At 40.0% G+C, this 26048-nt stretch overlaps 2 protein-coding genes across 2 annotated transcripts in view; one reads left to right on the top strand and one right to left on the bottom strand.

The window, feature by feature from the left end:
* Window positions 1-13680, bottom strand: part of col5a1 (collagen type V alpha 1 chain) — a 136237-nt gene extending 122557 nt beyond the window's left edge. The window contains exon 1 of the mRNA XM_089123894.1: window positions 13656-13680. Coding sequence (XP_088980020.1) covers window positions 13656-13665 — 10 coding nt within the window. The 5' untranslated portion in view covers window positions 13666-13680. The remainder of the gene's footprint in view (window positions 1-13655) is intronic.
* On the top strand, window positions 453-2865 carry LOC148970774 (uncharacterized). Its single transcript, XM_089123661.1, has 2 exons — window positions 453-721; window positions 1118-2865. The coding sequence occupies exon 2, from the start codon at window positions 1260-1262 to the stop codon at window positions 2841-2843; it is 1584 nt and encodes a 527-aa protein (XP_088979787.1). The 5' UTR covers window positions 453-721; window positions 1118-1259; the 3' UTR covers window positions 2844-2865.
* Window positions 13681-26048: the final 12368 nt, after the last annotated feature.

Raw genomic sequence — 26048 nt, 5'->3', positions numbered from 1 at the left:
ATAATAACAGTCAGTAACCTTTATTTTCTAGAACTCCTCAACAAGAGAGAGAGAGAGAGAGAGAGAGAGAGAGAGAGAGAGAGAGAGAGAGAGAGAGAGAGAGAGAGAGAGAGAGAGAGAGAGAGAGAGAGAGAGAGAGAGAGAGAGAGAGAGAGAGAGAGAGAGAGAGAGAGAGAGAGAGAGAACAGAATATTTGGTTGGTTTGTTTTATGGTGTGTTTGTCTATATGCTTTGTAAGGTTGGGTCAGTAAAGGACTTTGGTCAACTTGAGTTGTTTTTAAACGTCCTTTAGAAATAAAATGATTGGTTGATTGAGGAGAGAGAGAGAGGTTTGGGGGTTTGTTCTCCTTCTATACAGAGAGGTGATGAATCAAAAAGCCATATGGTCTGGAATCTTCTCTAACACACACACAGAGAGAGAGAGAGAGAGAGATGAGAGAGAGAGTCGAGAAGCCATGATCTCCATGAGCTCTTAGATTTTCTTCTTTTTTTGCTATTTTGAGAAAAGAAAAGTACATAAAATCTACAAATTCTAGAAGAACAAGATGCACAGACGTGAATTTTGATGAAAATAACTTAAAAAATTCAGCATTTTTGCTTTTAACCACAAATAATCAAAACAGAGGATCAGAAGATCAGACTTGCAGCAACAGGACTACTGGAAAACTGGAGGGAAAGCTTAAAACTGGAAAAGAACCACCTATTCAAAGAGGAAAAAGCAGTGAGTACAACCAAAACTGCACTGGACACACTTTTTTAGCTTGTTTGCTTATTTTTCCCAAAATTTAAGGGCATAAAATTGATCTTCTATACTTCAATAAGCTAGAAATGCTAAAAAAGCTAAAGCTATGGCTAACCCCCACTCTGGCCCTCAATGTATCAATTTAACTGAGGCAGAGAAAATCAGCCAATCAGAGCAGCAGCTGCAATCAGCCCACTGCCATATGCAGATGAGCTCCCCCCTCACCACCATACAGTACCCCTCTGAGGTGAAATCTGACACCGCAAGGAAAATCTTTAAGCAGAAACTTCTGTCAAACAACCCTGAAACTCTGTTTGCAGACCTGTTCAAAACAGGAGAAGTCTGCAACCTCATTTTCTTCTCTGATCACCCCAGAGCCTGGCATAAAGCCATCATCCAGCATTACCCCTCTGTAAAGAAAGAAGGCATATGTAATGGCTGGAAAGTCAAAATCAGAGAGCCAAATGACCCTGACAGCACAGCAATAACTGTGAACATCTATAAAAATGGCACAGTCATGATACAGGGGGACCTGAAAACATTTCAGGCGGACTACAGAACAATAAGTGAAATTGTGAAACATGAGAAAGCTGTACCATCTGAAAGCTTGCCATCTGATCAGAATCCACCGAACAGCACATCAGATCTCAGATCCACTCCTGCAGAAACTGTTGAGCACACCTCACCCTCCCTGCTCAAAGCTATACCTCTCCTACAGGAGCACTTCACCAAGCTGGAGATGGAGATGGTGCAGCTCAGAGAAACTGTGCTGAGACAGCAGCAGTCAGACACATGTGCAGCCCATACTGAACTCCAGCAGAACACAGAGCACTTAACACAGAGACTATCAGCCCTCACACAGCAAATGAGACAGCTTCAGTCAGAGAAGGACAGCTATCAGTGTGAGCTGACCGCACTGAGACTAAAACTAGAGGACAGAGAACAATCCACAGCAGAGATGAGGCAGCAGCTGAGAGAGATACAGGAGGAGAGAGAGCAGCAGAGCAGTGAGATCCAGGCCCTGAGAGAGCAGCTGAGAGAGCTCCTCCTGGCTAGAGCAGAACCCGAGCAGACCCACAGAGCTCAAATACTGCCCTCCACCCCAGAGTCACCGCACACAGGGAATCAACACCCATCTGTCAGCGCAGAGAGACCCGACCCAGACCGCTCACAGCCATCACAGCCCCCCCACCCAGACTCCTCAGCACAGCAACATCAGCCCTCGTCTCACAGCAGCACAGCACCGACCAGCACAGAGGAACCTGAAATAGCTCTACTCATCGACTCAAACGGCAAATTCATTGACGTAAAGAAACTTTTCCCCCAACACAGAGCTGTTAAATTCTGGTGTCCCACCACCGACAAAGCCCTGGAGCTCCTGACAGTGTCACAGCTAGGCCGACCCAGCCACATCATCATCCACACGGGCACCAACGACCTGCGGAGCCAGCAGGACCGAGTGTCTGACTCCCTCAGAGCTGTTGTGGAAAAAGCTAGAAAAACTTTCCCCAACTCTAAAATCATCCTGTCCACTTTACTTCAGAGGAGAGATTTCCATCCCAACACAATAAACAAAATAAATTCCAGCATCTCTAGACACTGTGCCCTCCTGCCCAACGTCCACCTGGCCCATCACCCAGACCTGAACACTGAATGTCTATACGACCATGTCCACCTTTATAAGAACCTGGTACATATCCTTGCAAAGAGACTCAAAGATGTCACTCTAAACAGGACAAACCAGACCAGCCCCAGGTGGAGCAGAACCAGCCCTAACCCAGTCAATCCACCGAGACACACTCCAGCAAACTACACCCCAATGCACAGCTCATCTAGAGCCCCGAGCGGAGCACCAGCGAGAGCACCACACCGAGCTGCGGCACCCAGACAGGACCCCTACAGACCGAGACCATCCTACAACAGCCCCACAGCTCCAGTAGCCGAAGCCCGTCCACAGCAGAGCCCGGCCCAGCCCAGCAGACCGAGCTACGCCCAAGCTGTCAGCGGAGGAGCAGATCGAGCCAACACTGAACTCCATGACATCCAACACATGCTGAGTATTATCTGCTCTCACCTGCTAACACACAGTGGACAGTGGTAAAAAAAATTGTAAAAAAAAAAAATTTACAAAAAAAAAAAAAAAAAAAAAAAAATTGTAAAGTGGTATTAATGTACATTTCATATGGAATTGTTAATGTTTTGAGTTCCTACCATAACTTCCATCATTCACTGTTTTAATTTACCCTTTTGTAATTTTGCAAATATCTCTTTTCTCAAAATAGCAAACACACCATACACATTATTTTAAAAGGTTATGATGAAATCACTTAGTTTTTCAACATGGAATATTCAAGGTCTAAACTCCTCAGTTTTTGGCCTAAAAAGTAGAAATTCTGATTTTATGAAAGAACTTCAAGATCTAGATGTCATCATCTTACAGGAAACCTGGTGTAGAGGAGATGCGTTCACTGGCTGTCCCTCAGGATACAGAGAAATAATACTACCATCAGTCAAACTCACATCAGTCACACAAGGGAGAGACTCGGGAGGGATGATCATATGGATCAGATCCGAACTGTCCATAGAATTAATAAAAAGAGAACAATACCACCTGTGGCTAAAAATACAAAAAGGAATGATATCAGCATCTAAGCCTGTTTTTCTTTGTGCAATTTACATTCCTCCCCTCGAGTCTCCGTATTTCCAAGAGGAAACCTTCCAAACCATAGAGAGAGAAATCAGCCATTTCCAGGCCCAGGGAAATGTGCTTCTTATGGGAGATTTAAATGCTCGAACAGGAGAAGAATTCGATTTCATTGAATCACATGGCACCAGATTCATAACTGGCAATAACAACCTGTACCCTTCTTACCCCAGCAGACAAAACTGCGATCAAACCGTGAACGCTCACGGACGGCAGCTTCTACAGCTCTGCCGAGGACTGGCTCTGTACATCGTCAACGGGAGACTGCGAGGAGACTCGCTCGGCCGATACACCTACAGCTCAGCTCTTGGGAACAGCACTGTAGATTATGCCATCACAGACCTAGACCTTTCCTCTTTGAGAGCATTCACAGTCAAACCCTTAAAACCTTTCTCAGACCACAGCCAAATCATCCTCTATATAAAGCAATCTGAAACATCACCCAAACAAACTAGGACCCCACATCAAATGAGCAAACTAATGTCTTTCAAATGGACAGAAAACAGTGCCAGTAATTACAGCACTGCTGTTGAATCTCCAGAAATACAATCCCTCATCCATTCATTCCAAATACAGGAATACCCTAAAAATCAATTCGGCATCAATCAGGAAGTACACGATCTAAACTACATATTCTACAAAACAGCACAAAAAAGTAATTTGTCAATTGTTAAACCAAAGAAAAAATATTTAGACACAGACAAATGGTTTGATTTGGACTGTAAGGCTCTGAGAAAAAACCTACGAAATTTATCAAACCAAAAACACCGACAACCAGATAATTCGGACCTCCGCCTTCTTTACCGTGAGGCATTAAAACAATATAAAGCCACACTCCGACGGAAAAAAGCACAGTTTCTGCAAAACCAGTTTGAAGAAATTGAAAAATCTATAAACTCACACAAATTCTGGGATAAATGGAAATTATTATACAAACCAAATCAAGAAGTTCTGGCAATCCAAGACGGGGAGAAGTGGAAAAACCACTTCCAAGAATTATACAGCCCGACTCAAACTCAAAACTATAAACAAAATGAAATAACTAATAAACTAGACAATTTGGAAAGATCAATTAAAGAAAATCAAAACCCTTTAGATTTCCCCATAACAATGAAGGAATTGGAAGATAAATTAGGAGCCCTTGAGCCCAAGAAAGCCTGTGGTGTCGACAGCATCCTGAACGAGATGCTGAAACACACGGACCAAAGCTTCAAACTGGCCATGCTGAAACTGTTCAATGATGTTCTGTGTGTAGGGTTCTTCCCTGAGATCTGGAACAAGGGCCTCATCAGCCCCATCCACAAGAACGGAGACAAATCAGACCCCAACAACTACCGAGGCATCTGTGTGAACAGTAACCTGGGGAAGGTTCTCTGCAGCGTCTTAAACACCAGACTTTTAGACTTCCTTATGAAGCACAATGCCTTGAGTAAATGCCAAATCGGCTTTCTTCCAAAATGTCGCACATCCGATCACATTTTTACATTACAAACACTAATTGACAAATATGTACATCAAAACAAAGGACAAATTTTTGCTTGTTTCATTGATTTCAAGAAAGCCTTTGATTCAATCTGGCACAAAGGATTATACCTCAAACTGATCGACAGTGGAATAGGGGGGAAATTTTATGATTTGATCAAATCTATGTACACAGCCAGCCAATGCGCTGTCAAAATTGGAAACCAAAGAACCGAATTCTTCCCCCAGGGGCGCGGAGTGAGACAGGGCTGCAGTTTAAGCCCCACCCTCTTCAACATTTACATCAACCAATTGGCCAATATATTAGAACATGCCCCCTTTCAAGGTCTCACTCTACACGACACAGAGATCAAGTGTCTTCTCTACGCAGATGACCTGGTCCTCCTGTCGCCCACTAAAGAGGGGCTTCAGGACAGCCTGGATCTGCTGGAGGATTACTGTCAGTCCTGGGCCCTGACCGTCAACCTCCAGAAAACTAGAGTCATGATGTTCCAGAAACGCTCCAGATCTCAGGGACCAACACACACGTTCACACTATCACACAGAACCATCGAGAGCACAAAAACATACACTTACCTCGGCCTGAAAATAACTCCAACTGGCAACTTTACTTTGGCTGTGAATGAACTCAAAGAGAAAGCTCAAAGGGCTTTCTATGCCATAAAAAGATCAATCAAAATTGACATCCCAATCCAAATTTGGCTCAAACTTTTCAAATCCATAATTGAACCAATTGTTTTATATGGCAGTGAAGTGTGGGGTCCTTCTATCAAATTTGATCTCTTAAACTGGGAAAAACATCCAATTGAAACTCTACATTTAGATTTTTGTAAACGAATACTCAAAGTCCAAAGAAAGACACCAAACAACGGATGCAGGGCAGAATTAGGCCAATACCCTCTCCTTCTAAACATCCAAAAAAGAGCCATCAAATTCTGGAAACACCTAAAGACAAGCGACCCCAACACATACCATTACCAAGCCCTAAAACACCACGAGCTGAGCGTAGCGAGGAGTCCCCTGTGCCAGCTGGTGCTGAGACTGACTGGGCTCTCTCCTGCAGAGATCAGCTCGCCTCAGCACACACACACACTCACACACATTCGGCCCGCACAAATTATCAACACAGAACAAGACAAGTACATCACCCATTGGACAAACACCATTAAAAACCAACACAAACTGGAATGTTATTCGGCACTAAATCGAGAGTACACCGTTGCGAACTACCTGAGCACAGTGAGTGATGTGAGACTCAGGAAAACCCTGACGATGTACAGACTCAGCGAGCACAGCCTGGCCATCGAGACGGGCCGGCGCAGACAGACCTGGCTCTCCCGTGAGGACAGACTGTGCCCGCACTGCACCCTGGGAGTGACGGAGACCGAGCTGCACTTCCTCACAGAATGCCCAAAATATAAACACATCAGAGACCATTATTACCCCAAAATTAATAATATATTTCCCCAATTTAACACCTGTAATCCGACCCAAAAACTTTGTTTCATTCTTGGCGAAGAAGCCAAATGCTCAAATATAGCTGCAAAATTTGTAGCATCCTGCCACATCCTGAGGGACGACCAGAAACCAGCAAACATACACTAAACACGCACTCACTCACAGCCTAAGACCTACACACATGTATATAATGTTCAATATTTTTCTTTTTATGTATATATATATATATATATATATAGATGATTTCTAAATCCATTTTATTTTATTTATTAATCTGTTCATTTTATTATTATTGTTTTATGATATCAGTTTTAATATTTTGTGTACTAAATGTTCCAAATCATTTTCTATGTTGTTTTGACGCTTTGGCAATACAAAATGTATTTTTTGTCATGCCAATAAAGCTTTCTGAATTGAATTGAATTGAATTGAGAGAGAGAGAGAGAGAGAGAGAGAGAGAGAGAGAGCGAGAGAGAGGGAGAGAAATGAAAATGAGGAGTTCAATCCTGTTGCCCATTTTTTTTCTCATTCTTTCTTTAAATCTGTTTTTGTGTCAGAAGCATCGTGTCCAGTCACACGTGTCCCCTCAGATCTTTAAAAAATAAAATATATATATATATATATATATATATATATATATATATATACTGTATATATATATATATATATATATATATATATATACTGTATATATATATATATATATATATATTGATCTTTAATAACTGTCTTGTTATGCACTAATAAGGTGACCAACTAAAACACTGTGGAACAAATCATTCATTCAAATTCAGACTTTTGCACATTCTGGTCTAAACTGGAATTCTGTCATTATCCTTAAAATCCACCTTAAAATCCATTATGTTCCCTTTCGAGAAAAGTCTCTCGTATTGCGTAGCTATGTGCTTATGGGAAAACTCCCTTTCTCGAGAATATTGAAGCCTTTATTTTAAAACGCAGTGCAGCTGCACAGCGAGCACAGAGCAGAGCTGACTAATAGCGCACTCATTGGTGCTGCGGGAACTGCATGAACCAATCAGAGTGCCTCGCGCGTGGCTTCTGGCTATAAAAGCAGACCATTTCGCCATAGGAATTAGGTTTAAATCGACTGAAGCGAAAGCACCTGAACCAAGCGTAATAGCACAGCAGGCTACACAAAACTCATTCCGTTACTCGCAGGGAACCGAAGGTTACGTTAGTAATTCGAGAAAGGTCTCTCGTATTGCATAGCTATACGCTTATGGGAACCCATTTGAAATGCCGTGCCATTAGCTTAAAGGGTTAGTTCACCCAAAAATGAAAATTAAGTCATTAATTACTCACCCCCATGCTGTACCAACCCCGTAAGACCTTCGTTCGTCTTCGGAACACAAATGAAGATATTTTTGATTAAATGCCACAATTATCCAACGCGAATACTTTTTGTGCGAAAAAACAAACAAAAATAACGAGTTTATTCGACTATTTCTTTTCTTCCTTGTAGGTCAGAAACGAGACTTCCTTAGATTTTCACGACGCATGCGCGAGATTTGCGATCTGCTCACACCAGCTTCACTACTTCAGATCGCAAATCTCGCGCATGCGTCGTGGAAATCTATAAGGAAGTCTCGTTCTGGCCTACAAGGAAGAAAAGAAATAGTCGAATAAACTCGTTATTTTTGTTTGTTTTTTCGCACAAAAAGTATTCGCGTCGCTTGATAAACATATAGTTGAGCCACGGTAGTCACTTGGGATATTTAAACATTTTCTTCATTGACTTTCTGGGCCGTCAAGAGGCAGTCCCTTAGGCAGCCAATGTGGTAGTTATACAGCTCTCAAATTTAATCAAAAATATCTTCATTTGTGTTCCGAAGACGAACGAAGGTCTTACGGGGTTGGTACAGCATGGGGGTGAGTAATTAATGACTTAATTTTCATTTTTGGGTGAACTAACCCTTTAACAAATTCACCCTACACTGTCACCATGGGCTGAGAAGCCTGAGGTTAATAGTGGAGCTAAAAGTCAAAAGCCTAAGAACCAGACAAACGTCGGGCCCCACAGAGGGGTACTTAGAGGCTTGGGCCCTCTCGGGCTAATACAGAAAGAACTAGTGCCTGCAGAGCAGGAACCTCTAAGTTATAAAATCTAACAAATGTGGACGGCGTGGACCAGTCGGCGGCTCCCAAATGTCTTCGATTGGTATACCATTGGACTAAGCCCATAAAGAGGCCATGTCTCCCGTGGAATGAGCTTTAACGCCTATACAGCATTGGAGCCCCATAGATGCATAAGTTAAAGAGATAGCGTCTACTATCCATCTTAATAGTCTATGTTTAGTGACTGGAAGCCCTTATGATCAACCGAAGCATACGAAGAGCTGTTCCTGCTGCCTGAAAGGGGCAGAACGCTCTATATAGACTCTAAGGGCCGAGCCGAATCTCTGCCGTCTTCCGATGGGGGAAGAGCCGATAGCAAAATGACCTGAGCTGAGTCGAGAGCACTTTGGGAACATGACCATGCCTTGGCCTGAGGACGACTTTAGAATCGTTAGGCCCGAATTCAAGCCAGGAAGTGTTCACAGAAAGCGTTTCCAAAACACCCACTCGCATGACCGATGTTAGGGCTAGCAGGAGTGCGGTTTTGAGCGAAAGAGGCTTCAATTCAGCTGACTGAAGTGGCTCGAAAAGAGGTCCCTTCAGGGCCCAGAACCTTGATCGACTAGAAACCAACCACCGTGATGATGAAAGACAAAATAAACTATTATTAAACACACTTGGGGATATAACCCAGAACACACACACAAACAACACCTACATGCCCACAGATGCTTCTGACACACACACATACACAGTTCTAAAGATGGTCTGTGGTGGAAAATAAATGTTTGTGCTCGCCAATTTGTATTTTAATCAAACTGTATAAATGAAATAATGTGTAAGAGAGGGACAGACAAAAATTCCAAACAGCATTTTATTACAGTTGTTATAAATCACTTAAGTATATTTCCTGAAACTATTAATCATTTTCTACTATATTAAATACTAAATTTACTAAATCATTTTTCAAAACCAAATTTTGGCTTCAAATGACATTCATATTTATAACATATAAAACGCATCAAATAAACAGATTGCCCTGCTCATAACACCAGTGAGATCAATTCAAAACTAATGAGTTTGTCAAAAGTTTACAAAGATAGCAACAAAATAAAATACCACACATTTTAATAAAAGAAAAGATAAAAGAACCCCAATAAGTTTCCAAAACTAATATAGCAATTAAAAAATAAAAGAATAAAATACCCTTTTTAGGTTTACATTATAGCAATAAAATATAATACTACACCTTCCAATAAAATAAACATTAAATAAAAACTCTATTAGGTTTATGTAGCTTTGATATAGTGATAAAATGTAATTCTACACTTTTTTTATTTTTGAAGCTGGTAAGCAATAAAACAAAAAATATATCTAATAAAATGAAATAATAACTTCATTGAGGTTTGAGATAGCAATACAATATAATACTACATGTTTTATTAAAATAAAATAATTGAAGGACACCAATTATGTTTCAGTATGAGTATATAGGCTGATTTTTCCTAATGATGTTATATTAAAGCACTAGAGCTAGTAGGTCTGCTATGAGGTCTAGTTACTCATGCTGCTGGGAACCTGGCTGTCCCCACTGGATATAACATTTAGGGGTAAATGTGAGTAATATGAGTAATATGTCTGTCTGTCTGTCTGTCTGTCTGTGTGTGTATGTGCACACCTGTGTGTGTGAGAGAGAATGATTCCTCATGGTAGAACACCACTCGGTTAAGGTAAACCCCATGGAGCAGCTCCACAATGAGCCCAATGAGGCCAGTTACAGAGCTGCATGAGGGGGACTACAAAAACCACATCAGCAATTTCTGCTTGGAAAAAAACAGATAATGCAAACTTAAAGTGGTCTTTATATGTCTATGAGCCCAATGGATCAAAGATTGCTTGAATCAGCTATTGGACCAGACAGAAACTCTGTATAACCGGTAACTACCTTAAACTGGCAGAGATGAGCAATATTGTTGAAGGACATTCAGAATGAAATTGTGTTGCAAAAATAAACCCTCTTGATTCAATTAAAATGTGCTGCGTGTGTGTGTTTATTTCATTGAATTACACTGTGTATTCTCTCTTCTCTAGTGACTGTTCAGGGAATATTGAGGACAGGCATCTTTCACACTGATTTAGTTTAGTTGTAAACATGTGTCATGTCACATGGGTGTGTGTGTGACAAAACAGTGAATGTTTTTAACAGTGTTTGAAGAAGCTTATCTTAAATTATTTTCCATCTGGTTTCAAATCTGTTTCACATTTCTCTTAAGCCTTTCACTTCTCTGTCCCTGATGAGAAAGAACCTCATACCTCAGCAATTTAAAGCACTTTTCATTAGCGGAAATGATTATATATATATACACTGTCGTTCAAAAGTTTAGGTTTGGTAAGATTTAAATGTATTAAATGTAACTTTAGGCTCAACATTATTATTATTTTTTTTTATTATTTTCTTAAACAGCATTTTAATATTGTTGTCCGGTAAAAATAAACACCCCAGATAAAAAAATAAATAAATAAAATGCATTAATCATTAATGCAATAATCTAATCAATCACGTGGCAGTTGCTTCACTGCATTTAGGGTGTGGTCCTGGTCAAGACAAACTTCTGAACTCCAAACTGAATCTCAGAATGGGATAGAAAGGTGATTTAAGCAATTTTGAGCGTGGCATGGTTGTTGGTGCCAGACAGGCCGGTCTGAGTATTTCACAATCTGCTCAGTTACTGGGAATTTCACTCACAACCATTTCTAGAGTTTACAAATAATGGTGTGTATGTGGCAGTCCTGTGGGTGAAAATGCATTGTTGATGCTAGAGGTCAGAGGAGAATGGGCCGACTGATTCAAGCTGATAGAAGAGCAACTTTGACTGAAATAACCACTCGTTACAACCGAGGTATGCAGCAAAGCATTTGTGAAACCACAACACGCACAACCTTGAGGCGGATTGGCTACACCAGCAGAAGACCCCACCGGGTCCCACTCATCTCCACTACAAATAGGACAAAGAGGCTACAATACGCAAGAGCTCACCAAAATTGGACAGTTGAAGACTGGAAAAATGTTGCCTGGTCTGATGAGGTAGAGTCAGATGGTAGAGTCAGAATTTGGCGTAAACAGAATGAGAACATGGATCCATCATGCCTTGTTACCACTGTGCAGGCTGGTGGTGGTGGTGTAATGGTGTGGGGGATGTTTTCTTGGCACACTTTAGGCCCCTTAGTGCCAATTGGGCATCGTTTAAATGCTACAGCCTACCTGAGCATTGTTTCTGACCATGTCCATCCCTTTATGGCCACCATGTCCCCATCCTCTGATGTCTACTTCCAGCAGGATAATGCACCATGCCATGAAGCTTAAATCATTTCAAATTGGTTGAACATGACAATGAGTTCACTGTTCTAAAATGGCCGCCACAGTCACCAGATCTCAACCTAATAGAGCATCTTTGGGATGTGGTGGAACGGAAGCTTCGTGCCCGGGATATGCATCCCACAAATCTCCATCAACTGCAAGATGCTATCCTATCAATATGAGCCAACATTTCTAAAGAATGCTTTCTTGTTAAATCAATGCCACGTAGAATTAAGGCAGTTCTGAAGGCGAAAGGGGGTCAAACACAGTATTAGTCTGGTGTTCCTCACAATCCTGAACTTAACGATCACACTGCATTACCATATTTTTCCAATGCATAACAAATAAATAAAATCAAAATGTTAATTTTGGGTGTGGTATTGGTCCCTTTAAGGGTTATATAGCATAAAGCTGAAGGTCTGTGTGACATCACCTCACACAAATGTAGACACACACACACCCAGCTCTCACTTGTACTCTTTAGGAAAATTGCCTCTAGGTGTTTGAACTCTACAATCTGGAGGTTTGCACAGCTATATTTCAGCGTCGGTGAAACATTTCATTGTTTTACTTTCATCCTGTGCTTCTAAACATGCAAACAGAGTCACAAAGCCAGCATGTGCAAACCTGATATAGATGCCACATCACACAGATAAACAGTTAACCAAACACACACCGAGTCTTCAGACGTCTGCATTTGCACGTTTCGTCGTGGTAATGAGAACAGGATAAGTGCAACTAATTATCGTGCACGTTACACAACGTTTCCTTGTGGTGAATCATAACGAGGGGAACATGAATGAGTCACCGAACTTCAAATCATTATCATAGCAAACACCAAATTCATAACAACCACAAACAGTCAGACGAGCTGTAAATCTCTGCCATAAAAAACAGCTGCTCCTCTCCGGATCCCCGATCAACACTCGTGAAGACGTTTACAAACAGACCGTGTTTCTAAAACTCTCTCATGGTCCGGAGTCTGGACGGATGCAACATGGACTGCAGGATATAGGCTAGAAGCAGTTTTGAAGACATTAGAGAGGGTTAAAGCCAAACTGTGATCCATGTGTGTATGTGTGTGTGTGTTTATCTATAAGAAATGCAAAAACGAGACAAAAGAATGCATAAGAAATGAACTAACCAGAAAAAGACTTAACTATACTGCATAAAACCACCTCAGCGGGTTATAAAACAGATTTGCTAGCAACAACCTACATTAATTTATCAAATGAGGAAATGGGAATCACACTGGTAGCAAATTGGAGTAAAACAAAAAGCAACAAGAAGTAATTTATTTTTAATGAGAGTTGCCAACTTTCAGTGACATATGAGTTTGTAGCTAGACAGTTTCTTCCTCAAAACTGTAAAGAAAAGACAAAAATGAGAGAATTTCCTTCTCTTCACATCCAGTGCAGTGAGAAGGGGCGTGGCTTATTGTCAAGAGGCGTGGTTTTTCAGAGACTAGAGCCGCCCAGCAGTTTCCTCAGAACCCCCGTCTCTGATAACTCTTTTTCCCCTCCTCTCTCTCCTTTCTTCTTTTCTCTCCTTCCCCCTTTCTTTCTCCATATACGCTTGCTGTAACAGCAGAAACATATGTGCTCTCTCTCCCTGACATCATCTGAGCTCACTGCTTGGTCCAGCAGGAGGGTGGGGGACGCACGGCGAATGCACAGAACTAACTCCATTCCTGCTTTATGACTATTTCATCAACTTTCTTTCCTTCACATGAGTCTTTGCCAATGTAGTTTGCCAATGTAGACTGCTTACTACTGGTCCAGATTTTGTGCAGTTAGCATTTCTTTGTGTGTGAGTATGTGTGTGTGTCTTTTCACCTTTAAGCATGACTGGAGCTCTGCTATTTCACCTGGAGCCTTATGTTAAACCGAGCCAATGACAGCACACCTGAAACGCCCGCAACAGCCAATCACAGCGCAGGGGAGGGACCTCTGGAATGGACAAATGAAAAAGCACCACACGTGAAAGTTCTAAAAAGAGAGACAGACAGGATTCTTTTAAGACAAATTGCATCATGTGGCGTCAAATTTGTGTCAGAGCTTTTCACCTGAAATATGTGCGCGTTTAACACACTCCGCTCCTGAGAATCTGGTTGTGTCCGATAGGGACTGCTGTGACAGGGCTGGGATGAGACCCCACACCCCTCCTCTGGTGACAATCTAAAGAGTTTTCCTGGAACTATTGAGTATTTCCAACCTTTTTCCGCAGATAAATGGGAACTGGTCTGGAACAGAGTGAAATAAAGAATTAGACAGGCAGAAAAGACAAATAAGAGGTTGAGAGGAAAAGGAGAAATAGGATTATAACACAAAACTACATTTCCTACATTACACAAGAACTGTCCATTAATCAAACAGGGTGAATCTCTCGCTCTAAAAAAAAAAAACATTGTGAGATTATGTTCATGGTAAATAAGCATGGGGATCATTTCCCTGCAAAAAATTGAACTCTCATTAAGTGAAGTTAAATAAAAATACAATACAAAAATATCATTTAGATAAAGCATAAAGCATTACAATTTATATAGGCTACTATAAAAAATGTATATAGATAGATAGATATTTTTTTCTAGATTATTAATTACAACCATAGTGTATAAATTACCATAGTGTTCTAATTTAAATTAATTAAAAAAACTATATATTTTATGAAAATTTAATGTGAATCAGTGTAATTGGGAATAACAAAAAAAGAATCAATAAATGTCATAAAAAGAATGCCACATTGCCAAAAAAAAAAAAACTAAAAAATTAATTTCTTAACATCGACAATTATCATTTTCTTCAATGCATTTTTTTAAATACGAAAAATATTTGTAAATGTTCATACATCATTGTAGTATTTGTTCTTTTAGTTTATTATTATTTTTTTATTATTATATCTGAATAAAAATATATTAGTGCTGGTCAAATATTAATTGCATCCACAAAAGTTTGTGTTTATATAATATATGTGTGTCCTGTGTATAATTATTTTGTATATACGCATGTGCACGTAAATATTTGCATGTATATACTGTATATATACATATATAAATATTATAAATACATATATATAAATATTTTATATATAAATGTAAAAAAAATCTTAAAAATATACATACATGTGTGTGTATTAATATATGCAAAATAATTATACACAGTAAACTTACACATATCATTTAAACACAAACTTGTATTTTGGATGTGATTAATCGCAATTAATCATTGCCCAACACTTATTTTATTATGTAATGGGAATTCATCCTTAAAGCTTCTTTTCTTTTCCTAAGAATCCACCATAAAGAAAATTACACTCTGTTAAAGTGACTTCCTACACAAGCAAGTGAATGTAGTGCATTTCTGATATAAGTGAATGACATCTTCAGTCAGACAGACACTGCATGTCTAAACCTCACCACTCTTTACCACATTTGTGCGGACAGAAAACTTCACAGCCAGCAATAAAGAAAGCACGTCGCGTTTACAGTGCAAACCTGTAATCAGCTGGCTTTGCGCTGGGAGAGCGTGTGCGGTTTCGGGTTCAGTAATGGCCACTGTCAGTCCGCTCGCTCTGACACACGGACACAACAGCGGTGTAAATCACAGCTCAGATCAAGAGCAGGTCACTTCTGAAAGCTTTCAACAGATTACTATGAATAGCGGCCTGGGAACACACACACGTAAAGCCTTGGCCTGGGGACGTGTGTGTCATTTGGATGTCAGCAGGTGTGACATTAATCTTGATTTATGATGTTTTAATTCTGAGTAGGCTACAACTTTCCTCTGCTGTTTTTTCCCTTTCACTGGGACCTGACAGAACATTACAGAGCATCACACCACAGGCGGCCATTAAAGACTCTCAGATGACAATGACAATGAAAAAGATTGAATACATTAAACAAGCATTCAACATCCATCACGGGAAAGAAACAACGAGGATGCAGCAGTCATAACTACAACAATTACTCTCACTGCCCTTACAAAAGAGTACCATGGTTTTTTGGGCAAAATACCATGTTTGTTTGTTTTTTTTTGGATACAGCCAAAGTTGACTGAATGCTAAAAGGTGATAAACGGGTATAACTGAAGCAAACTAACATAAAAGTATCAGAAATACCATGTTTTCATGTTTTAGGTCATGTACCATGGTAATTTTTTTGTCCCGTTAGTGTAGCACCATAATATTCTGGTCACTTACCAAAAAAGCACCATGATAGGATTATGGCATTTTTAATTTTTTAATATTTAAGAATTAATTAATTTTTAATTTTTAACATGGTACCATAATATTCTGAACATGCACTTTAGTACTACTTTCATTCATCATGGTACTGTCATATTTTAGACGTGTACATTAGTATTTTTAAAAAATGTACCATGGTATTTTGAACATTGTAGTATCATGTATTACTGTATCATGGTACTACCACTGTATTTTTGACATACATGTTACCATATATTTATTTTTATTCATTTTTTGTAGGAGTTTGGAGTTAGAATACAATCTAATCTGTTGTTTTTACCATTATATTTACATGGTACTCCTAGTTACTTCAAAGAAAACCATGGCATTCATGGTACCTTTCCAAAATTCCTTTAGTGACGAATTCTTCTTTACATTTACAAAAATGATCATGACCATGAAGGATCTCTTTCTTCAGTAGACCTCAGTTGTCCTTCTGTTCCGTACACGTCTTAACCTCTCCGTCTTTCGATCCTTATGTCTGAGATCCACAGGAGCCAAGAAATCCATGGAGAACGTCCAGAGAGAGAGAGAGAGAACATTCAACTTAAATGAAACAAGACAGTCAGAAATAATTGATGCAGTGAGCAAGGGAGAGAATAAAACAACAGATTTTCATGTTTTCTCCTACTGAATAAAGAAAGAAAAAATAGTACAATAAGAAGCCGATTGTCTTCTTTTTGTACTATTTCTTCTTTCTTTGCACCCCTCTCTCACTTTTGAGCAGACAGCCTGACTCACTCCATAAAATCACTGAGGGCTCTGGGGTTTTGAGAGCTGGAAAATATTCTCTGGCTTTTTTTCCATTATTAAGCGACTCCTAAAACCCCAGGATCAACGGCAGTGGAAAAGGGGGAGAAGCATATGGAAAGGCAATGAGATGGTGAAGAAATGTAGGGGTAAATGCGTGTAACGTTTTGGTTGATGTGTCAGCGTCCGGATATGTTCTGATTTACTGCCAAACATTGTTATTTTATAGTCCAGTCTTGCTGAATTGCTTCATTTAGCTGGTTGTCTCTAGGTTAGTGTGTCTAGTGCAAGTTAGTGTGGATGGGAGTAACTCTGTTTCGAGAAAGACATCTTCTGTAAACACTAACAAATACACACACACACCTCAGAAATCTCCCATGAATGCTGAAGGAAGGCTGCTGATGTGGAACCATGAGTAGGGATGTTTTCCTGTTGAGTCATTCCAGACATAGGGATCATGCCCTGGGACACAGACTTCCAGCCTCCCCTTACCAGCCTCTTCACCCTCAAGCTTAACCTTTCCTTGTGAGTGATGTGCAAAATAAGCACAGGACAGATCCAGGGGTTAGAAGGATTCAAGATGAAGGCGTTTTGGACTATTTGTGATTGGCTAGGCTGGTTTAACCAGAGGGAGATCAAGTAGGTCTGGAAATGACTGCTGACAAGTGGCTAATGCACCAATAAGAAGTACATGGCCAGTGTTTTACAATTTGATAATGTTTATCTGTTCACTTGAAATTCACTTGAAAGTTCTAGAACTAATAGCGAATCGTGTGAATGTTCCAGAACTCTCCAGAAAGTTCTACATCAGAGAGCAAGATGTGTGAAAACTCCTGAGCCAACCTCTATCCCTCTAAAACATTAAGAATTGACAATCTTCATATGTTAAATTTGACATTGTTTACATTGAATATTGTTGATAAACTTCTTGCGGTGTTCCTCATTTGTACTGAAAGTACAACATCAAACAGCAATAAGTGTGCAAGACCTGGGGCCTGATGTATAAACGTTGCGTACGCACAAAATGGGCATAGAAATATGCGTACGCATTTTTCCACGTGCATATCGCGGTTTATAAAAAATAAACTTGGCGTAAATAAGTGCGCACCGTAAGGATGCTCTTGACCGTGCGTACGCACTCGTTTTGGCGACACCGATGGTGAGCTGGAGTCAAATGTCTTTTTGCTCACTATTAGACAGAGAATCTAAAGAAAATTATACATCTACAGAAATATAATTCAAAAATAATTTCACAAACCTATATCATCACTTGAAGCAAAGATCCATCCCTTCTTAAATGACCGCGCCAGCGCGCGCGTTGGGTCGTTTAGTGAAACTGACGCACATATAGGCTAATAAATCTAACGGCAGATGGAGTAAAACCGTAAATCTTCATCATGAGTCCAAATCATAAATAGAGTGCATGTTCTCAATAACAGTTTAAATAGATAAAAGAATAATTTAAACTATGTACTTCTGATATAAACGTTTAGATTATGCCATTCTCATTAATGGAGTTAAACACTTAAACTATACGTAATGAAAATGAAATCATTACTGAAAAGTTACAAAAAAAATTATATTCAATAAATAGAAATAGACATATTTGTTGTGGATGCAATGCTTTTGAACACTTTTATTCTGGCGTGCTGTGTTTTAATGTTTTAACTAGAGATAATTGCTAATCATGATAATAGCAGATTGTCTGAGAAAATTGTTTGGTGCAAATAATGCACAACCATGCCTATCTGTTTCCATTAAAACATAAATCAATTAAAAATACGATTTGGCCAGTGGAAAAGATTGAGAAAAACTTTCACTGAAATGTATTTAACACTATTTGATTTATTCATTCAAAAACAAGGCAATGCTATAGGCTACTAAAAAAAATTATGTTTGTAATGTGACGGCACATCCACATTTCATATTTTCCTAACGTCTTGTACCGTTAAACTTGGTATCACGTGGATGAATAATCATATGCAAATGATATGCAGATGAGGATATGCATATTTAAACTAGGCGTTGTAATCTCCATATATGGTTATTTCAGGGAGGAGACGCACGTGCGCATAATCTCCCGCTGACTGGGATTTATAAAGTGAATTCTGCGCAGCTTCTGGCGTACGAACGCTTTTATAAATCTGAAAACTTTTGTGCGCACGCAAATTCTGCCTTATGTGCGTACGCACACTTTAAGGATGAAATCTACGCAAAGTTTTATACATGAGGCCCCTGGAACCCAAATGATCCCACTGACTATGACATATGACATTCTTCTAGAATTCAAGCATCAACTCAAAATTCCAAATTAGACAGCAATAGGTGTGCAAGAACTGGAACATGGATCATGCTGACAGTTTTAGGACTGACAGTGAACCATCAGAATCTTCCACACTTCAAAAATCAACTGAAAGACTGCAATAAGTGTGAAAGAATTGGAACCCACATGGATACCATTGACTGACAGAACCGACAGTTAACCATCGGAATCTTCCAGAACTCAAAAATCAACCCAAAGTTCCAAATGAAACAGCAATTAGCGAGAAAGAACTGGAACCCACATGGATCCCAGTGACAGTTTTAGAACCGACAGTGAACCGCTGGCATCTTCTAGAATTCAAAAATCAACTGAAAGTACCACAAGTGTGCAAGAACTTTAACCCACATTGGATTCCAATCCAAGATTTCGAACCAACAGTGAACCATCGGAACCTTAGAATTCAAAAATCACCTCAAAGTTCCACATTAGTCAGTAATAATTGTGTTAGAATGGAGCCCACATGGATCCCAGTGACAGTTTTAAAACTGACAGTGAACCGCCAGAATCTTCTAGAATTCAAGCATCAACTCAAAATTCCAAATTAGACAGCAATTAGTGTGCAAGAACTGGAACCCACATGGATCCCAGTGCAGACTGATCTCATGAAGTAGCGTATGTATGACACGCCAATTCATATTTCCATTTTTGGCGTGCTATCAAGACGCATAATCGCTTTTCAGCGTGTTTATGAACGCTGTTGACTTAACGTTATTACCGTATATATAAATATATGACTTACCTCAACCCCGTCCCTAAACCTAACCGTCACTGGGGTTAATGGCATTTATGACTGTTCCTTTACCATCCTAGGGAAAAAAAAGATCACTCCCCAGTTGTATATCTACATTTTGCTTCATTTCGCGCGGATATTTGACGGCGTGTACAGACATGCGGAATCACTCGGACGTTAATGGCGTAGACATATACGCATACACGCGGATACACGCGGATAGCTCAAAATGCGTAGAGATAACACGCCACTTGACTCGAAAGTGGCGTGTTTGTTTACGCAAAAGTCATGATGTCATGTTGCCCAGTGACAGTTTTAAAACTGACAGTGAACCGCCAGAATCTTCTAGAATTCAAGCATCAACTCAAAATTCCAAATTAGGCCGGATTCACATATAGCGCCTAAAAACGCGTAGAAAACGCTGGGCGCGCCGCATTCTCTATTTTGCAAAGCGCCAGGGCGGTTGCGCTTCAGTTGGTTCTTGTCACATGACCTATTGTGTGCGTACGGTGCGCTTGCGGTATTCTGAAAAGTTGAGATGTTTTTATCTCGACGCGGCGCGGACGCGCATGGAAAAAAGGAGCGCGTCGCACCGCGACCGCACCGCTTCCATTATGAGCGCGCATACCGCGCGCCTACATTTGAAATAACGAACTTGAGCGCGCAAAAGACGCGATATGTGAACCGGCCCTTAGACAGCAATAGGTGTGCAAGAACTGGAACCCACATGGATCCTGCTGACAGTTTTAGGACCGACAGTGAACCATCAGAATCTTCCACAATTCAAAAATCAACTGAAAGTATAAGACCGCAATAAGTGTGAAAGAATTGAAACACACATGGATACCATTGACTGACAGAACCGACAGTTAACCATTGGAATCTTCCAGAACTCAACCATCAACTGAAAGTACAGACAGCAATAGGTGTGCAAGACCTGGAACCCACATGGATCCCACTGACTGTTTTAGGATTGACAGTGAACCTTTTGAATCTTCTAGAACTCAAAAATCAAACCAAAGTTCCAAATGATACAGCAATTAGTGAGAAAGAACTGGAACCCACATGGATCCCAGTGACAGTTTTAGAAACTACAGTGAACCGCCGAAATCTTCTAGAAATCAAAAATCAACTGAAAATACCACATCAGACCGCAATAAGTGTGCAAGAACTTTAACCCACATGGATTCCAATCCAAGTTTTAGAACCAACAGTGAGTGAACCATCGGAATCTTCTCAAAAATCAACTCAAAGTTCCAAATTAGTCAGCAATAAGTGTGTACGAAATGGAGCCCACATTAATCCCACGAACAGAACCGACAGTGAACCATTGAAATCTTCTAGAACCTACTGCCAACCACCTGAAAAGTGCAGAACTCACAGCCAACAGTCTGAATGTGGAACACAGTAGTAAAGACACGAGGGAATCCCTGCTTGGAGCACTTCTGAAGACGGAGGGCTTCAGCTGGGCACGTGGGCACCACTCTGGCCCCTCTCAGAGGCCACATCACAGAGACCCCCTGGAGCGAGAAACCGACGGAAAAATCAGGAGAACGAGTGGGTGAGATCTGGACTGGCGGCTGGATTGGTCACAGAACAAGAATGTGGAAATAATGACACAAATAAGCAACCCACCCCCCATTCTGCTTCTTTTACTCCCTCTTTCTCTCTCCCTTCTCGTTTTTCCCTCTCTCGTCTTTAACGTGTTGACCAGCTGTGGTACATTCTTTCCACCTTATCCCGTGGGTCAAGCAAATCATTTCCCCATCTCTCTGCCAGACTACAGAAGGAGAGCGTGTACATTCACATTTACTTGTGTTGCCTTTAAGTGAATGAGTTGGTTTATCGAGAAACGTGCAGATTTAGAGAGGTGGAGAGAGCTGAGGACAGATAAAGGGAGAATGAAAGAGAGAACGCAACAGTTAGTGTCAACCGAGCTGTCTACACTGCAGATCCGTTGCTTATGCTGGCGGTGACTAATTCTATTCTCTAGTTTTTCCCATGTCCTTCATACACAAACAAAGAGCAAGAGATGAAAGTGTGTTAGCCTTTTCCAAATATATAATCATAAAAGGGAGTGGATGATGTGTCTCATGAGTAACTCTGGACTCAAAAGCACCCAAACACAATTATGAACCATAAAAAAAAAAAAAAATCTCTTAAGACAAGAATGAATGTTAATTTTTTTTAAGCAGAGGACGAGAAATGTAAAAGTAAACACCCTGATGGATGCACTGTTACATTTATATTTGATGTACTACAGGTATTAAAATCTATTTAAATATGCTCTTTTCTAAAACTTGTCCTTTTTTACAAATAAATGTATTGTGGGAAACCCAGTAAAACGTGAGAGAGGCAAACCCAGATGCTGCCTGTGTGGTAATGATTTCATTTGCAGAGCTAGTCACATGACCCCTGCTTGGCGTCTGAGGACGATCTGCCCACTAGTGGCCATGAGAGTCACTGCAGGAAGACGCTCTCCTGGTCCCCATACGAACCCTTTTACTCACAGTTACTGAGAGACAGAGCACACTGCTAGAGGATATGCCAAACACACCAATTTCACTACTTATTTTTGGTTTGGTTTTCAATTTGAGTTGGTTTTACTAGTGCATAAATAATTTCTTTTATATATAGATTTTTAAATTATGACTTAGTTGATAGTTTTAGTTTTTGTACCCTCAATTGTTCCATCTGCATATGATGACACATAGCACCATACTGTAAATGATACAAATTTAATAAGACAAAATTCACAACAACACAGCAGTACTGCTGTACTTTTGGATGATTGCGATTTGGTCAGATGAAATTTACAATAAGGCAAACACAGATCAGTACCAAATAAGAATTGGGGAAAAAGGCAATTCTTGTTTATGAAAGCAGAGCAGATATATTTCTAGTTTCCTAAACTGGATGTTCTCTTGAGTTAATGGTTTCCAAATGGGTGCAGGAGAGGTGTGCATGTCTGTTTGAGGTGAGATGAGGGAAAAAACATGTCAACTGGAAACAGGATTTCCTCCAGCCAGCTGTCAGAATTCCCACACACCAACCCTGAGACGCTCCAGAACTGGGTTTTAGTTCTGAACTTCTGGAATTATCTTAGCTTTAGCCAGCCAGTATTTTAAGGAGCATAATCAGTCGTGAGAATTTGGAGGAGGTATCTTTGCTTCCCGTCACGAGGCCATGTTCAATAGTAAAACTAATCCATATGAATTGAGCAATTTAGTCCAAAGTTTCTGAAGAGACTTGATCGCTTTATATGATGAACAGATTGAATTTAGGCTGCTCGATTCATATGGATTAGTTTTACAATCACAATATGAACTTTTTGGAGCGTCAAAGTTTCAGTCAACAGGACAGAAGCTCTCAGATTTCATTTTAAAGATCTTCGTTTGTGTTGTTGATATAAACCAAAGTCTTTTGGGTGAACTAGCCCTTTAAGCATTAGAAAATGCAGTTCAAATTAATAAGTGAACATGAAATATTATTTTGAATTTAAATTATTTCATTATGTGATTAGAAAGACTATGAGAAATGTGATGTAGGAAATCGGTTGCCTGGGAAAATAGTCAATGCCATTTTACCAAAATCTTTGGCTGCAGAATTCTGCAACCAACCAATCAGAATGAAGTATTCCAGAGCGCAGTGTAATATGTAGAATTTAAGTGGTTTAGTATATAATTGTAACGCCCTTCAAAATTTTGCTTTCTCTAGAGGGGTTCAGGGTCAAACCTCCCCATAATTCATATTGTGATTCTGTTCAATAGCCCACCTCAATTTCTCTCCTGTTCCCCACTCTCCGTGCTGGTGGTGCAGATATGCCAAGATCGTTTGTACTCTTCCCTCACGTTCTTGCTGTTCTCTCTCTTTCTGAAACTTGAGCATTTCCAGATGTGCGTTGGAAGAGAGGGGTGGTGATGTCATCATGGGCTCTGCTTCCTGCACTGTATCTGCATCCAAAAATCAGACTAACACACACACACACACACACACACACATGCCAAAGAGGAAGATATGGTGGGGGTAACATTTGCCTTAGATGTAGAGAAGGGGAGGACACAAAAAGAGACTGATAGATGGTTTTGAAAAGCAGTTTAAGGGTGTGAAAATATGTTCTCTCCCACAATACATCTACAAAAACAGCACTACTGCTTATACAGCACCTGAAAAAGACTATAAATACAGTGAGGAGGTATTGTTGATGTTGGAGGTTTGTTGCCTTTGGCCCCTTGACCTTCCACTCAATCACGTCTGAAAATAAAAAATCTTAAGTGGTTCTCAAATACATCTTTACAATGAAAAAAAAAAAACAGAACACCCTATAAACTGAACAGAAACACACTAACAATTCAAAAACCTCATTAAATATATAACCTATGAATACCCTAGCTACTGCCTACCACTGCGCTTTTAACTCGGAACACCTTAGCAGGCACATAGCAACACCATAGCAACCACTTAGTACATTCCTAGGCAGTAGGGGTGTAACAATATATCGTGCCACAATATATCGCAATACAAAAATATAACAATACGTATCGTGGATAGTGACACTATGTATCGTGGATAGTACCCCCAAAATAAAAATGACTGTGTGAGAAAAAAATCAGGTTTTTAGAGTTTACATTAAACTACTATGTATAATATTGGTTATAATGTATAATAATGCAATGTGGGAACATTTGTAGGTGCTGATAATGCCAAATGTCTGATGTTACCAGTAAAAAGTGGTCGACATTATTTTAAATATATCTAGTCAATGGAAGCGTGCAAGCATATTCATCTAAAATAATTCTGTATTTTCAGCTTCAGAATCATGAATATTTTTATTCTGGTGTCTCTAATTGTCCTTGGGTTACAAGCACCAAGTCCACACCTATTCATTTAAACCCACAATGTAATATCAAATTTAGCATTTTAATCAACAGTACATTTTTGGTTAACCTTATCTCTTGGATTATTGCAATAATATCGTATCGTGAGTTCAGTATCGCGATATGTATCGAATCGTGACATGAGAGTATCGTTACACCCCTACTAGGTAGTTCTAACATCTCAGCAACTGCTTAGCAACAACTGAACAATACAGAGGACATTCCAAAAATGCACAGTAACACCCCAGCAACTGCATAACCACACTATGCAGAACTCCTCAGCAATTGCACTGTAACACACACCCTAGCAACACACTAACTCAAAATATCAGCCAATCATATGGCAGAACTCAATGCATTTAGGCATGTAGACAAGTCAAGATGATCTGCTGAAGTCCAAACTGAGCATCCGAATGGGAAAAAAAAGGTGACTTAAGTGACTTTGAACATGGCATGGTTGTTGGCACATACGGGCTGGACTGAGTATTTCAGAAACTGCTGATCTACTGGGATTTTAACCCTTCAAGGTCTTTGGGGTTTTAAGTCCACCTGGCACTATGTTGATATTTTGGCTTCTGGAACGGTCAATTTTCATAGCAGAGAAAAGAGAGACATATTTATGGATTCTACAGATTCTCAGCTACAATTTGGATGCATTGAAAATACACACAATCATCTCTAGATTTTACAGAGAATGGTCCGAAAAAGCGAAATATCCAGTGAGCGTCAGTACTGTGGAGAAAATGCCTTGTGTGCCAGAGGTCAGAGGAGACTGGTTTTAGCTGATAGAAAGGCAACAGTAAATCAAATAACCTCTCTTTACAACCGAGGTCTGCAGAAGAGCATCTGAACAAACAACACATGAAACCTCGAAGCAGACAGGCAACAGCAGCAGAAGATCACACTGGTGCCACTCCTGTCAGATAAGAAACTGAGGCTACAATTCACACAAGCTCACCAAAATTGAAGAATAGAAGATTGGAACAACATTGCCTGGTCTAAGGCAATTTTCTGCAAGGACGTTCAGATTGTAGGGTCTGAATTTGGCATAAACAGCATTAAAGCATGGGGTCCATGGTGCTGTAAAAAATAATGGTTCAGGCTGTTGGTGGTGTAATGGTGTTGTAGATCTTTTCTTGGCACACTTTGGACCCCTTAGTACCAACTAAGAGTCGTTAAAGGGTTAGTTGACCCAAAAATGAAAATTAAGTCATTAATTACCTTTGTTCGTCTTCGGAACACAAATGAAGATATTTCTGATTAAATTTGAGAGGTGGATCACTGCTACATAGGCTGCCTAAGGGAT

The sequence above is a fragment of the Pimephales promelas genome, chromosome 19, assembly GCF_988280905.1.
Source record: "Pimephales promelas chromosome 19, fPimPro1.hap1.1, whole genome shotgun sequence".
Classification (NCBI taxonomy): Eukaryota; Metazoa; Chordata; class Actinopteri; order Cypriniformes; family Leuciscidae; genus Pimephales; species Pimephales promelas.
Note: the sequence above shows the minus strand (reverse complement) of the source record. Positions and strands in the feature narration are given on the sequence as shown.